Source organism: Diaporthe amygdali (assembly GCF_026229845.1).
Source record: "Diaporthe amygdali strain CAA958 chromosome Unknown NODE_45_length_313557_cov_64_577745, whole genome shotgun sequence".
Lineage (NCBI taxonomy): Eukaryota > Fungi > Ascomycota > Sordariomycetes > Diaporthales > Diaporthaceae > Diaporthe > Diaporthe amygdali.
In genome coordinates, this window is record NW_026517065.1 from 265,266 (window position 1) to 279,806 (window position 14,541).

The following is a 14,541-nucleotide window of genomic DNA, read 5'->3' on the forward strand; positions in this document are numbered from 1 at the left end:
ACCCCCTCCACCTAATCCCGACTTACCACCTGCTACCTTTTTGTTCTGAAACTTTCTCTCTTTCTCTCTGTGTACTACTACAGACAAGCGACCCCGGCAAGATTAGCAACTTCGCTAAGGCCTCTGAGAGGTGGCCTCGATACACTACATCCCTAGTTGAGAAGACAGCCAGACAGAAAATACAGATAAATTGAGATGGCCTTTGAGTTCAGAACACGGTGCTTTGCTATTCTTCTTGATTAGGTCCCTGTCCTTCTGCTGAATTACTTGCCTCACAGCCCTTTGTTAGACTGCAGATTCTGAGACAGGCTATGGGCATATGATGGCCAATTCTTCCGGTATATGTGGAAGCTTCTCCGTTGATACTTTGATAGCTAACTCCAGCTTCTGCGGCATTGCCCACCTTTCTCGATGTGTATCCTCGCTGCACACACGGGATGTCGCCCTGCATGAAGCAGCTTGGCCAATGTTCCTAATTGGCAGGAACCTTTACCCAGAAGAGTCCTGCTGACTTCTGGCCATATCCTGCACAGTGGCCGGCTGCCAATCGCTTTCCGAACGGCTCAGCCACCCAGGCAGACTCGGGGGAGCCTTGTGCCCCTCTCATTGCTTCCCACCATGCCTCTTGTCTAACACAAGCCTGTATCTCTATCCTACATCCAGGCACGCAGGAGAAGCCAGCCACCCGAGGCTTTTCCTGACGTCTCCACACCGGCAGCGTTTCCACGGCTGCGAGCAGGGACTGTAGACAAACAAAACACTATGGATCCCTTCTCAGCATTCACGTCGGTGGTCGCGGTCATCGAGCTGGTCGGGAGGGTATCGATCTCGGCGGCGTCCCTGATGCGCGATGTCAAGGACGCGAGGACGGACATGATCCAGGTCCGCAAGGATCTGGGGGGCCTGTCCGCGGTCCTGAAAATGGTGGACGAGGATCTGTCCCTGAGGAACCGCCGCCCCGACGCGGCCGTCGACGGCATCGCGAACAACTGCCTCGCGGTCTTGTCAGAAATCGAGGCGGTCCTCGGCGAGGGGAGGTCCCGGTTCGCGTGGGCTGCGTCGAGAAAGGAAAGGGTGGACAAGCTTCGGGCGAGGCTCAATGAGTATACGCTGTGGCTTGATGTCGCACTGGGCTACAGTACCAGGTGAGTTGCGCGCCGCAACCTCCCAATTGATGTGTAGCGCTGTAAATAACAGATTATAGGGTCGTCGTCCACGATATCAAGAGCGACACGGCGTCCATCCTCGGGAAAGTCGACAATATCGAGCGGTACATACTGCGCAGAACGTGGGCGGAGATCACCAAGCCTGGCATGAGAACTACCGTGAGGATGTGTCCCCCCGCGCAAACGGCCCCAGGGGTCTCGCACTCAAGACAACCGCAACAGCTACCATGGCAAGGGCCGTCGGGCGCGCCTGGTGTGAGTGGGCTACCTAAACCAACAAATCACCACGGTTCACAACAGCCGCCACCGCAAAGACTGCCATTGCAAATGCCACCATCGCAAAGGCTGCCGGGCGCACCTGGTGTGGGTGGGCTACATGCACCTCAACCAACAAATCACCACGGTTCGCTACAGCCGCCGCCGGTTGCGGCTGGTATGAATAGGCCACCTATACCCACAGGTCACCACGGCTCACAACAGCCGCCACCACAAAGACTGCCAGGCGCACCTGGTGTGGGTGGGCTACATGCACCTCAACCAACAAGTCACCACGGTTCACAACAGCCGCCGTCGGTTTCGGCTGGTATGAATAGGCCGCCTTTACCAACAGGTCACCCCGGCTTGCAACAACCGTTACGGCAAAGGCCGCCGGGCACGACTGGTGTAGGTGGGCTACCTATACCAACAAGTCACCCTGATTCGCAACAAGCCTTATGGCAAAGACCGTCGGGCAGGACTGGTGTAGGTAGGCTACCTATACCGACAGGTCACCCCGGATGGCAACCTCCGCAAAGTTTCAATAGTTCGTAGAAAACGCCAAGTAAAGGATGCCATCCTTTTCGTGGTGGTATGACGAGAACCTGGTGTGCACTGACGGTGGCCGCTTGTAAAGTCTCGGCAGTACTTGAACTTGTGGGCATCTCAAGAAGCATGCGAGGGCTTTCAAGAGGTGGTCCGCATGCTTGATCTTGTCATGGAGATGGAGATTGGTAACGTTTGCAAGACGCGGCAAGAGAAGTTCTTTCATTTTGGGAGAAGGGGAGAGGGCAAGGTTACCAATTCCGCATGAAAGCAACGAAGACTGGACAGCTGGGCAAGACGAGACAGTTTCTGTCAATAACGCAGTCCGCGCAGCTTTCTGATATGGGTGGGTCACCGAGAATGGCTTATGTACAGGCAATATACCCTAGCTGTATGATACACATCCCACGGGTTTTCTCTACCTCACTGGCGGAGGCTTGCCAACATGGGGTTTCTAACGTCTACTCCACGCTTTTCCTTGTTGTCTCGTATCTATTCAGCTTGTTAGCATTGTGCGTCTGACCGCGAAATGCACAACAGGAACAAAGAACTTACCTCTTTCCACGGAAGGCCCACACACCCCAGTTGCCGCATGTGACGTCCTGGGGATCCATATCGTTGAGGTCCCACCTCAGACTCCTGAAGGTGTTCTCCCCGGGCTTCAGCAGCAGATCGAACTCGCCCGCGGCCGTCTTGTTAACCCACTCGATGTCCCTCTCCATGTCGTACTGCGTGTAGCCGGTCACGATAATGGGAGCCTTGGTCTCCAGCAGCATGGGCAGCGTCTCGGCCCACTCGTGTGAGCTGGCCGGGTGGCCTAGGCCAGGGTGGAAGAGCACGAAACAGTCGAAATAGGGGTCATATGGATAGAACATGCCTGTCCTATGGATGGTGTGGTAGTAGTCCACGATCGTGCTAATCTTCATGTTCTGCCAGGGCCGCTCGACGACTGCGCCGAAGGGGTTGCTCGGCGTCCTCTCTGGGAGCGGGAACTCGTCGTCACGGTTGGCCATGGACTCTGGGCCGATGAAGATCAGGTGGAAGCTTGAGCGCGGGAAAAGGTGCGCCAGCTGGACCCAGGCGTCCCGCGGGAGCGAGGACTCTGCGCGGGCGCCGAGGATGAAGAGGCGGACTGGGGGCGCCTCGAGGCGCAGGTTCTTGACCTCTGTGCCGCCGCCTGTCTTCGGCGGGTGCAGGGTATACCTCAAGGCGCTGAAACTCTTGAGGCCCTCTGGGGTGAGCTTGCCGTTCTCCCGCAGGCCGTAGGGGCTGAGCTCGTGCAAAATGCTGCCGACTGTCACTGGGTAGGTGAGGAGCCTCGTCGCCTGCCGCATGCTCCTGTCCGAGTTGATGGCCTCGAAATTCCTGGTGTACAGGAACGTGTCCCAGTTCGTCATGTTCACCATGGCCTCCTCCAGCTGCGGCCCGGCGTACTGAAACTCCGGGAAGAATCTGCCGGACCGCAGGTCATGGTCGTCTTCGTTGATCTGCCTCAGCGTGTCGCATATCTCCAGGTGGGCCTCGTAGTCGGCCATCCAGTGCTCCTTGCTGCAGTATACGGGCACGCCGCAGTCCGGGCATTCGAAGTTGACATGAGCTGGGGGCAGTTGGGCGGTTTCGGCGTCCTGCCGCAGGGGTTGGCCACTTTCGGAGAGTCGGGTTGGTCGGTGCTCTGGGCAGGGGCAGTAGGCATGTTGGCGGATGAAGGCCGCGCGCTGGCGGATCTCGGGAATGGGTGAGTTGGTGTAGGAGTGGAAGAGGTTGTCCTCAGTGAGAACTTGTTCGCTGGAAGTGGATGGTTCGCTGGCGGACTCGTTCTTGAAGCCAAAGGCTGTTGCGGCTTGCGCGAAGCTCGAGGAAGACCGCGTGACTCCTTCCGGCCTCGGACTGCCCACTGTCCGTCTTGTTGGTTTTGCAGGCTTTCCCGTGTGTACCGTTCGCGCAGTCGTCGGCGAAGCTACCATGCGAGGGGCCCATCGTTTCGCTGTAGATCGTGCGCATTGCCGGCACATTGTGCTCAGCGCAGCGCGTGCTGCCGAATCAATTGACGGTGCCATGGCAGGTCAATTGGCATGGGTAGAAACTCTTCCCAGTGCTGACAGGAAGGAAAGGGAAGACAAAAAAGGTGCCTACTATAAAAGTAGTCGTTTAGATCATGGAGTCAAGCCGCAGGTGGGATGGAGTGAGGTGAGTGAGTGAGCTCATGATTTGGAGTACCTGGCAAGGTGTGGCTGAAGCTCATTCAAAGTGGCGCAGCAGCGCGAACCATTTTTTTCTTGGAGCGAGCGAGCTGGACAGCAGCTGTCAACCTCGATGCGCGCCTGGAGCATCCAACCACCTGGAGCTTCGAGCTTCACAAACAACACCCCTCTTCCCCACCACCAAACACCTGCGACCGTCCGCCCAAGTCCAGCATTAATAGACCCATGAGGGCGCTGCGCAGGCCATCTGCGACCTAGAAGTCAAGATGGCGACCACATCCAACATGTTCCTGTACTCCTTGACCATCCAGCCGCCGTCGACCATCACCCAGGCCATCCTGGGCCAGTTCTCGGGCACCAAGGAGCAGCAGATCATCACGGCCTGTGGCTCTCGTCTCTCCCTCCTGCGACCCGATCCCAGCCAGGGCAAGGTCATCACTCTGCTCTCGCACGATGTCTTCGGCATCATCAGGTCCATCGCCGCCTTCCGCCTGGCAGGCAGCAACAAAGGTAAGCCCGTCCTCTTCGCAACCCACTCCCCCTCTCAAGCGTGGGCTCTTAGTGATTCAAAGCCGACCTGCCAGATCTTTCTCGAGTCCCAGCATGATCGGGCTGTGTCTGTCTTTGTACGGAGGGTCCATACTTCTGCCCCAGGCTTTTGCTGACGATGGCCGCAGACTACATCATCCTTGCCACCGATTCTGGTCGGATTGCCATTGTCGAATATCAGCCATCACAGAACAGGTTCACGCGGATCCACCTCGAAACCTTTGGAAAGTCGGGAATCCGCCGAGTCATTCCTGGCCAATTCCTCGCAGCGGATCCGAAGGGCAGAGCGTGTCTGATCGCGTCCGTGGAAAAGAACAAACTCGTCTATGTCTTGAATAGGAACTCTCAAGCAGAGCTTACCATATCCTCGCCCTTGGAAGCGCATAAGCCTGGTGTGCTTGTCTTCTCCCTCGTGGCTCTCGATGTCGGTTACGCGAACCCCGTGTTCGCCGCCTTGGAGACCGAGTACACAGAAGCGGACCAGGACTCCTCAGGCCAAGCCGCTCGGGAGGCGGAAACGCAACTGGTATACTACGAGCTCGACCTGGGTCTGAACCATGTAGTTCGGAAATGGTCAGAGCCTGTCGACCCGACCTCGAGCCTGCTGTTCCAGGTTCCGGGTGGCAACGACGGCCCCTCAGGTGTGCTTGTCTGCGGAGAGGAGAATGTTACATATAGGCACTCCAACCAAGAAGCTTTCCGGGTTCCCATCCCACGGCGGAGAGGCGCAACTGAAGACCCGCAGCGCAAGCGCTCCATTGTTGCAGGTGTCATGCACAAGCTCAAGAACAGTGCTGGTCTATTCTTTTTCCTTCTCCAGACCGAAGACGGAGATCTATTCAAGGTGACCATTGATATGGTCGAGGACGCCGAAGGCAATGCTACTGGAGAGGTTGAGCGCTTGAAGATCAAATATTTCGATACCGTTCCGGTCGCATCCAGTCTGTGCATCCTGAAAAGCGGATTCTTATTTGTTGCAAGCGAGTTCGGAAACCACCAATTCTACCAGTTCGAAAAACTTGGTGACGACGACGAGGAGCTTGAGTTCAGCAGCGACAATTTCCCTACTGACCCGCAGGAGGCCTACGAGCCTGCGTACTTTCACCCTCGGCCGAATGAGAACTTGGCCCTCGTTGAGAGTGTCAACTCAATGAATCCCCTCGTCGATTGCAAGGTTGCAAATCTCACAGATGATGACGCGCCGCAAGTCTATGCCGTGTGCGGCAATGGTGCTCGCAGTTCATTTCGCACGCTCAAGCACGGCCTGGAAGTCAACGAGATTGTGGCCTCAGAACTTCCTGGCACGCCATCCGCAGTCTGGACCACCAAGCTTCAGAGCGACGATCAGTTTGATGCGTACATTATTCTGTCATTTACCAATAACACTCTGGTGCTCAGTATCGGCGAAAATGTGGAACAAGTCAGTGATACCGGGTTCTTGGACTCGGTCCCGACTCTGGCCGTTCAGCAGCTCGGAGACGATGGTCTCATTCAAGTCCATCCTAAAGGAATACGGCATATCCGCAGCGGACGGGTGAATGAATGGAGCGCACCGCAACACAGATCCATCGTGGCCGCCACTACGAATTCCCGACAGGTTGCCATCGCTTTGAGCTCTGGGGAAATTGTCTATTTCGAGATGGACGAAGATGGATCGCTCGCCGAGTACGACGAGAAAAAGGAAATGTTTGGAACTGTGACGTGTCTAAGTCTCGGCGATGTCCCTGAGGGCCGTCAAAGAAGTTCATTCTTGGCCGTTGGATGTGATGACCGCACTGTCCGCGTGCTGAGTCTGGATCCTGACTCTACACTCGAGAACAAGTCCGTGCAGGCGTTGTCTGCAGCTCCATCGTCTCTGGCAATCATGGCGATGGAAGATTCCGCTACCGGAGGATCTACTCTCTACTTACATATTGGTCTACATTCTGGTGTCTACCTGCGGACAGTCCTGGATGAGATTACCGGTGACCTGACTGATACCCGCCAGAAATTTCTGGGTATCAAATCTGTGAGGCTGTTCCAAGTAACCTGCCAAGGCTCGGTTTGCGTTCTTGCCCTTAGCTCCAGGGCATGGCTAGGATATGCCGACCCTCTCACCAGGAGCTTCATGATGACTCCCCTCGACTATCCGGACCTGGAATGGGGCTGGGGTTTCAACAGTGAGCAATGTGTGGAAGGCATAGTAGGGATTCATGCCAACTATCTCAGGTCAGTTCCGCTTCCCTCGTCCTACCACAACCCAACATATCATGATGATAAAAGGGATACCGACTGCCTCTCATGGCTATGAGGCCTTGTAATCTTTTAGATTTCAATTGTTCCTTCTGATGATACCCACATGCCCTAAATTTTACCATCGTCACATGCATCGAGAACAATACTGACGGTGCTGCAGAATCTTTTCGATCGAGAAGCTTAGTGAAAGCCTGATTCAAAAGTCGATACCCCTCACTTACACACCGAAAAAGCTGGTCAAACATCCCGATCAGCCTTATTTTTACACAATCGAAGCCGATAACAACACACTGCCCCCAGAGTTAAGACAACAGCTACTGGCGGACCCAGGGGTCGTTAATGGCGACTCCACAGTTCTCCCCCCTGAAGATTTCGGATATCCTCGTGGAAGAGGACGATGGGCATCATGCATTAATGTAGTCGATCCCGCATCAGAGGAACCTGGCGTACCATACAGAGTAGATCTGGACGGAAATGAGGCAGCAGTGAGCGTAGCTGTGGTGCCGTTTGCAAGCCAAGATGGCGAAAGTTTCCTCATTGTCGGCACAGCCAAGGACCTGATCCTTAACCCACGCCAGTTCACCGAGGGTTACATCCACATTTATCGATTCCAGGAAAACGGAAGGGAACTGGAGTTCATTCACAAAACCAAGGTCGAAGAGCCGCCAATGGCTCTGTTGCCATTCCAAGGCAGGTTACTGGCCGGCATTGGCACGACATTACGAATCTACGACCTGGGTCTGCGACAGCTTCTGAGGAAGTCACAAGCAGAAGTCACGCCAAACCTCATCGTGTCTCTTCAGGCCCAAAACAACCGCATCGTCGTCAGTGATGTACAACAAGGTGTGACCTATGTCGTATACAAGCCTGAGACCAACAAATTAATACCTTTTGTGTCTGATACGGTCAACCGATGGGTAACATCGTCGACCATGGTCGATTACGAATCAGTGGCTGGCGCTGACAAGTTCGGAAACGTCTGGATTCTCCGGTGCCCGGAGAAGGCCAGTCTCGAGGCTGACGAGCCAGGTTCCGAGGTGCACCTCACCCACGCGCGGCCCTACCTCCACGCTACGCCTCACAGAGTGGACCTTATGGCGCACTATTACACCCAAGACCTGCCCACCAGCATCACCAAGACGAGTCTTGTGGTCGGTGGCCAAGAGGTATTGCTGTGGGGCGGCATCCAGGGCACCATCGGCGTCTTCATCCCCTTCATGAGCAGGGAGGACGTGGACTTCTTCCAGAGCCTGGAACAGCACATGAGGTCCGAGGATGCACCGCTCGCCGGGCGTGATCACCTCATGTACCGTGGCTACTACGCGCCGGTCAAGGGCGTGATCGATGGGGATCTCTGCGAGAGGTACTCGCTGCTTCCAAACGACAAGAAGCTGATGATTGCGGGAGAGCTGGACCGTTCAGTCCGGGAGGTTGAGCGGAAGCTTTCGGTGAGTCCTGGCGCGTGACTTTCCCTCGATCAAAAACCATCGCTAACGAGTCAAATAGGATATCCGCACACGCTCTGCGTTCTAGAGTTAATGCTGTGTGTATGTCAAGGCGTTGTGGGATAGGATGGTAGCGTCTGATGATTGATTCATTCAAGGTACGCGATCTGTGTATGTACATACAATGGTGAGATGATGGGTTCTCTTGCCGGGCGTCTGGTGCAGGACATGATGCATGGTATACCAACCGCGGGCTGGCGTCGGCCTGTAACCCTTGCAAAATGGGTAAAAGAAAATTCAAAAGAGTCCGTCTTGCTCAACAAACATCTTACAATAATCTCTAGCTCGCTCCAAACATGCCTGCCCCAGGTTGTCCGCCCTCATCGCGACGGGCCCTGCCTCTTCAAAAACGCAGCCTGCGCCGCCCAGGTCCCGCCCTTGGCAGGGCCCATCTTACCCTTGCCCTTGCCCTTCCCCGACCCCTCAAGCGGGTGCAGCCTCTCCCACTCCTCGTCACCAAGGTACCGCTCGACCGCGGCCCCGAGGTCGTACCCGCTCTGGGCGAGGTACAGCTCGGCGACCTCGTAGCCGGCGCACTTGGTCGCGACCATCCAGCGGCGGATCTTGTTGCGGCGCGCCTCCTCCTCCTCGCCCTCCACGGGCCGCGGGCTCAGCGATACCCCCGACGGGTAGTGGGTGCCCGGCACGAGCAGCGTCCGCCGCGCAGACAAGAGGTGGTCTGATGTTATGTTGTTGTGCCGCCGCAGGACTGCTGCTGGCACGTTGTACCGCAGGGACAGCGAGGGGATCGTGTCGTCTGTTGGGTGTACGAAGTGGAGCGTGTCTGGGGGCGGGGGATCGTCGTCGTTGCTGGACTTCTCGTCTGAGGGGTAGGAGGTGGGAGAGGAGGAGTGGGTAGTGGACGGCTTGTACGGCGGCGGCGGGGCGGCGTCGTCGTTGTTGTCGGGTGTGGCTGGCGTCCGCGGGGCCGTCTTGGCCGTTGCCGTGTCGTAGGAGGGCGGCTCCCGGAGGCCCTGTGGCAGAGGATTGGATGGCTCGCTGGCGATCTGGCAGTAGGGGCAGTACGAGGCGAAGCGGGCGTTGTCCTGCGGAAGAAGGGGGGTGGTCTGTTAGCTCGGCTCTGCAGGGGAAAGACACCGTGTGAAGTCCAGTGTGTAGAAAGACGAGAAAAAGAGAAAGGCTCACGTGAATACACCGCCCGCAGATGACCCTCGAGCAGCACTCCAGCCTCCTGTCGCCCGGGTACGGCTTCTCGGTCTGGGGCGAGTATCTCGGGACGTCGGAGAGCACCGTCGCGCACGTGCAGCACGCCTCGGAGGCCTGGCCGGGCAGGATTGCTGACAGGGGGATCTTCATGCTGGGGACGGGACTACTCGGGGAAACCAAAGGGAAATATGTCCAACTTTAACACAAGAATTACAAAAATTGCTTGAACTGGGGATATCAGTGACAGTAGGATCTGATGGCGGAAGGTGGCGGCGAGGTGACGTTCTTGATACGCCTTATCGATACGCTGCGGGTGATCCGCGGCCGAGGCGGCACCGAAGCCTTAAGTAGCAGTTGGTCTCTGTGCTGATGGGCTTGGATTTCAATATCTGCCAAAGCCTAGTTCATGCCATGAAGTACAGTAATTAGGAGTCTGTATTGAATGCTGCGGAGACACAAGATCATTCTATCATGAAAAATTAAGGAATACCCACTAGCCTGCTACTCGGACCACCAACCTGAAGCATCGCCGACGAGCCATTCATTCTCCTCTGCTCTAAGGGACCAAGACCATTGATGCGCCCTTACCTCCCATCATAATCACTGTTGATCCAGCTCTCTCAAGTCCGTGTTGATAACCAAGTCATCCTTGCCTCGCATGTGCAACACGATCGTCAGCCCCTCCAGCCCAAGATCAGCCTGCTGGCCCTGGTCATCCACGACCTCTGGCTTGAGCGCGAGGTACTTCTCCTTCCAGTCGCAATGGTGGTCATGACCTGCCTCAGAAATCCCAAAGTCCTGCCCCTGATGGCCGTCCTCGATTTCTCTCTTCAGCGTCTCGTACTTGTCCTTCCAATCAAACTGGTGCTCACTGCCCCTCTCGGCGGTAGGCTGATGGGATTTTGGCGAGTCCTTCTGAGTTGGAGCACGAGTAGAATGCGGCACTTCTGACTGTTTCTGGGTGGCCTCCTTCGCCTTATCCTTTTCCCGGGAGGCGGACTGGTGGTTTTTCGACTTCGATCTCTGCTCATGTTGGTGATCGCGGCCCTTTTCAGTTATAGTATGATGAGGCTTGCTCGGGCGCTGCGACTCTGACTGGTCAAGGGTGGTGGCATCTACCCTGCCCTTACCCTTGTCCTTAGCTGACAGCCTTGGTCTCTCCAGTGAGTTCTCTCGAGTCAAAGAAGTGACAGAGCTGGGCACAGATATTCCTGCCGGCTTGTAGTCTCTGAAGGTTCTGCCACGCCGCGCCGCAGTCTCCATAGACTCCTCTTCAGGCTCCGAGATGGTCGAAAGGAGAATTCGCGCTTCGGAACGGATTTTTCTCAACCTTTTCTCTGCATCTCTGTGAGCGGTATTGGCCCTTGTCTCCTTGGGTAGTCGGCTGTAATGAGACTGGCTTGGAGCTTTTGCTTTGTGGGGACTCAATCTCCTCCGCACATCACGGAAATCCTCCTCTCCTATCTCCTCATCGGCCCTGTGTCGGTGCGGCGAGCTGCTTGGCCGATAGGAACGATGACTTTTCATTTGCTCTCGCGGGCGCGAAGTTTGGCCTCGCAGCCAGTCTGGAGGTGATCGGAAACGGCTCCTCGGACGGCTCTCCTGAGGCCGAACTTCTTCTCTGTACTCGCGGTGACGATGAGATCCATGACGCGAGGGCTCATCATTAGGTGAGTGGCTGTGTGGATGTTTGTGATATCGCTCGTGCGTTTCAGTTCTTTGGAAGCTGTGCGTTCTCGGTCCAGAACGGTCTAATGAGGAATGCCCAAACTCACGGTGGTCTCCTTGGTCGACGGGCTCTTTCACGTGACGATCGTGACGCTCTTCATGCCGTAAGTCATCATCTCGGTGCTCTACATGGGCTGGCTTGCTTGCATCATGCCTATGATGCTCATGGTGAGAAGCATAGTGTTCCGTCTGCTGCGGATTGTCTGTGGAGGTCTCATCAGCGCTGTATGTGGACCGAAGTTCGCTGCAGCTGACACTGTGACGATACGGCTGGTGTCCAGGATGAGTTGCTCGACAGGCTGGGTCACTACAATGGTCATCCAGGTGCTCGCTGTCGGATCTGCGAGAAACACACTCGGACGGCGCGGCACCTTTTCTGGTAGCCTGGGTCTTGGTCACAGGCCTGGACGTAGATGGTCCACCTGCTGTGAGACGATCCGCTACAATGAAGGGGTTGTCTTTCACAGATGATGCCCTAGAGCCTCCTGGCTTGGGCTGGGACGTCGTGGTTATTCCTTGATGTGCGGAACTTTGGCCAAGCTCTTGCTCTTTCACAGTGTTCCTGTCCCGTAGGCTGGTCCCAACATCACTCGCCTCCAAAGGATCTGCAGACTCCTTGACAGGAGAAGGAGGCACGCTCCTGTTGTAGCTGGTCAGGGTTTCGCCATCGCGTATGGTGAGATGAACGCCACCGGAATCCTCAAAAGCCTTGTGCGACTCATCAGCTCCCTCGGGAATGGGGCACGTGCATGTCTTGCAAAGAGGGTGGCCACAGGAGGTACAGTAGGTGCGAATGCTCGAGACCGTGGCGAGGCAGACATGGCAGGTCCTCACAGACGGGTCGACACTGTTTGCTCCATCGAGATCTGCAAAGATTTTGGACAAGTTCTGCACGGAGACGTGGCCACCGCCGCCAGGGGGAGGACTGCCTGTACGTTCTTCCGACAGCTAGCCGGCAGGACGGTCGATCCCATGTTGTTCGAATAGCTCGCGGGCCTCCGCCATCGTACAGGCAGAGGAACCAGCCATCAGTGGCGATGCAGAGAGGTCGGAATTCCCAGGCACACGACGAAGATTTCTGAGAGGTTTGACAGGGGCGAGGTGCTCAAGGCTGACGTGGGAGCGGATGGGTAGGCCAGAGGGGTTTGATGGCTTTTCGCTGGTCGACGGTCTAGACAGGGCAGATGAGCTACGTCGAAGCGCACAGGGGACCTGCTTTTGCACAACATGTACTGCTTGCCGGTCTTGAAGCCAGGGGTAATGAGAGAGGCTTTGTTCAGCATCGGGCGTCGAGGCCCCCAATGTGTCCTTCGCAGAGAGTTTGAGCGTCTTGCTAGCGGTCGGAAATTGGGCAGCAGCTGAAAGGAATGGTATCTTGTCTAATGGCATTAAAGGTATGGAGTTAGAAAGACTGAATCCCTGTCCGATGAAACAAACGACCGAACCGACGGGTAGCGATGCTGCCGATGGAAGACGCGTATAGGGTACGAACACATCCGGGCATGGCCCTGCGTCTAATTGTCAATTGTATAGGATTGCTGAGGTCGAGGCTTTGAAAGTCGGCGGGCTTAGTCGACAACAAACTGGAAGGCGCTGGTCGGTCATTATAAGAAGTGAAGCTGCGATACAGAATCCCTCTGAAGTGGTTGCGTTTCCCTGGAGTTCGGCAACTCATATCGTACTTGATGGCCGAAGGCAGACAACATAATGGCAGGAACGAGCATGAAAGGTCATCCGATTAGAGGACTGGGCAACACGAGCGAGGTGATGCTCGAAATAATGCTTCTCAACCCTTTAAGATGGCCCACGAGACATAGATCTAGTCAGCTTCAACAGTCCATAGTTGGTCACAGCGCAGCAATCAATAACCTCGACCCAAAAAAAAGCGTGTTCGGCTAACAGCCTGTCTAGTTGGACCACCATCTCCACCAAGATGCTTAAAGACATTCGTGACGTAGTGACGTCGTGACGTTCACATTGTTCCGGTCATGCTCATTTTGTGAAGATCAGAAGTTCGGTATTGGTATTCTACATGGGGCGCAATGAAACCACGACTCTACTTCAGAGAAGCCTGCAGAGTCTCGAGAACCTGGTGACGACAAGTTAGCATGACGTTTCGTTTTCCATGTTCCACATCTTGCGCCGATGGAAATAGCCGGGACGTGACTTGCCTCCAGCTCAATCTTGGCCTCAGCAATGTCCTGCTCGCTGCCGCTGCCGTTGGCAACCTTCTGGGCCTCGGCGAGCTGGGCTCGGACGGCGTCGGCGCTGAAGTCCTCCAGGGGGTAAGCCTCGACGGCGTTGATGCTCAGGGACGAGTTGGGCTGGACGACGGCGAATCCTCCGGACACTGCGATGACACGAGTCTGTAAGCTACCGTTCTGTATGACTGCGTTGATATGTTCGTTTGAAGTTCGACGGGGAGGAGGGAGGGGCCCGCTGCGCTTCGGTCATGTACATACGGAAGAACTGCTTGCTGTTGCCGCTCTCCTCGACGATCTCGACCAGGCCGGGTTTCAGCTGCTCAATGGAGGGGACGTGGTTGGCGAGGACACCCATCTCTCCAGACTCGGCGGGGAGGTTGACCTGGACGACATCCTGGGACTTGTAGAGGGACTGCAGTGTTGCATGAGGTAATTAGCTGTCGCGGTTCATTCGTTGGTTCGCCAATGGGCCCCTGCTCGTCATTGTTCGTCCTCCTGCTTGAATCCCTATCGTCTGCAGGTTCTGGTCTGGATAACAAGAGGTCATGATCGTACCTGGTGGGGAAGGGCCAAGCTGAGCTTGATCTGTTGGTCGTCGCAAAAGTTCAGTCAGTGAGAGCTCTCTATCGGGGCGGCGCGGGATTCGACGGGTTGAGGGCTGGGCGGCTTGCCTTGTCATTGACGGCCTCGGCGTAGCCTCTTCGCTGCAGAGGGGCCCGGATGGCGGCCGGACGCGCTCGGAGGGCTGCACGGGAGGCGATGCGGAGGGAGTTCATGATGGCTGGTGGACCAATTGATGTTTATTCACGGCTTCGCAGACCTGGAGCTCCGAGCGCGGGTGACAAGCGAGAGAAGGCTTTCCAACCTTCCGGGACGAGCCTGGCTCTTGGCGATCACGTGCCGGAGCCAGCTGAGTCAGCTGAGTCCGTGCCACCCATCACCGCGCTCAGCATAATCTGTACACACAGTGACACAGTGCGTTACA

General features: G+C 56.1%; 5 protein-coding genes across 5 annotated transcripts; 2 read left to right on the forward strand and 3 right to left on the reverse strand.

Moving 5' to 3' along the window:
* Positions 1–762: 762 nt before the first annotated feature.
* On the forward strand, positions 763–2,235 carry J7T55_007828 (uncharacterized protein; the record flags this gene model as incomplete). The annotated part of the gene is made up of 5 exons (XM_053134516.1): positions 763–1,145; positions 1,205–1,421; positions 1,481–1,599; positions 1,647–1,749; positions 2,059–2,235. The coding sequence occupies 5 exons, from the start codon at positions 763–765 to the stop codon at positions 2,233–2,235; spliced, it is 999 nt and encodes a 332-aa protein (XP_052987800.1).
* A 193-nt stretch (positions 2,236–2,428) lies between these two features.
* On the reverse strand, positions 2,429–3,944 carry J7T55_007829 (mrna processing protein; the record flags this gene model as incomplete). Its single annotated transcript, XM_053134517.1, has 3 exons — positions 2,429–2,459; positions 2,523–3,861; positions 3,929–3,944. 3 exons carry the CDS (start codon positions 3,942–3,944, stop codon positions 2,429–2,431), a joined length of 1,386 nt encoding a protein of 461 aa, XP_052987801.1.
* A 490-nt stretch (positions 3,945–4,434) lies between these two features.
* On the forward strand, positions 4,435–8,485 carry J7T55_007830 (pre-mRNA-splicing factor rse-1; the record flags this gene model as incomplete). Its single annotated transcript, XM_053134518.1, has 4 exons — positions 4,435–4,678; positions 4,846–6,925; positions 7,113–8,400; positions 8,459–8,485. 4 exons carry the CDS (start codon positions 4,435–4,437, stop codon positions 8,483–8,485), a joined length of 3,639 nt encoding a protein of 1,212 aa, XP_052987802.1.
* Positions 8,486–8,777: 292 nt separating this feature from the next.
* On the reverse strand, positions 8,778–9,774 carry J7T55_007831 (uncharacterized protein; the record flags this gene model as incomplete). Its single annotated transcript, XM_053134519.1, has 2 exons — positions 8,778–9,503; positions 9,604–9,774. 2 exons carry the CDS (start codon positions 9,772–9,774, stop codon positions 8,778–8,780), a joined length of 897 nt encoding a protein of 298 aa, XP_052987803.1.
* Positions 9,775–10,224: 450 nt separating this feature from the next.
* On the reverse strand, positions 10,225–14,332 carry J7T55_007832 (uncharacterized protein; the record flags this gene model as incomplete). The annotated part of the gene is made up of 8 exons (XM_053134520.1): positions 10,225–11,101; positions 11,239–11,302; positions 11,400–12,281; positions 12,363–12,731; positions 13,487–13,741; positions 13,815–13,968; positions 14,112–14,141; positions 14,240–14,332. The coding sequence occupies 8 exons, from the start codon at positions 14,330–14,332 to the stop codon at positions 10,225–10,227; spliced, it is 2,724 nt and encodes a 907-aa protein (XP_052987804.1).
* Between the last annotated feature and the right edge of the window lie 209 nt (positions 14,333–14,541).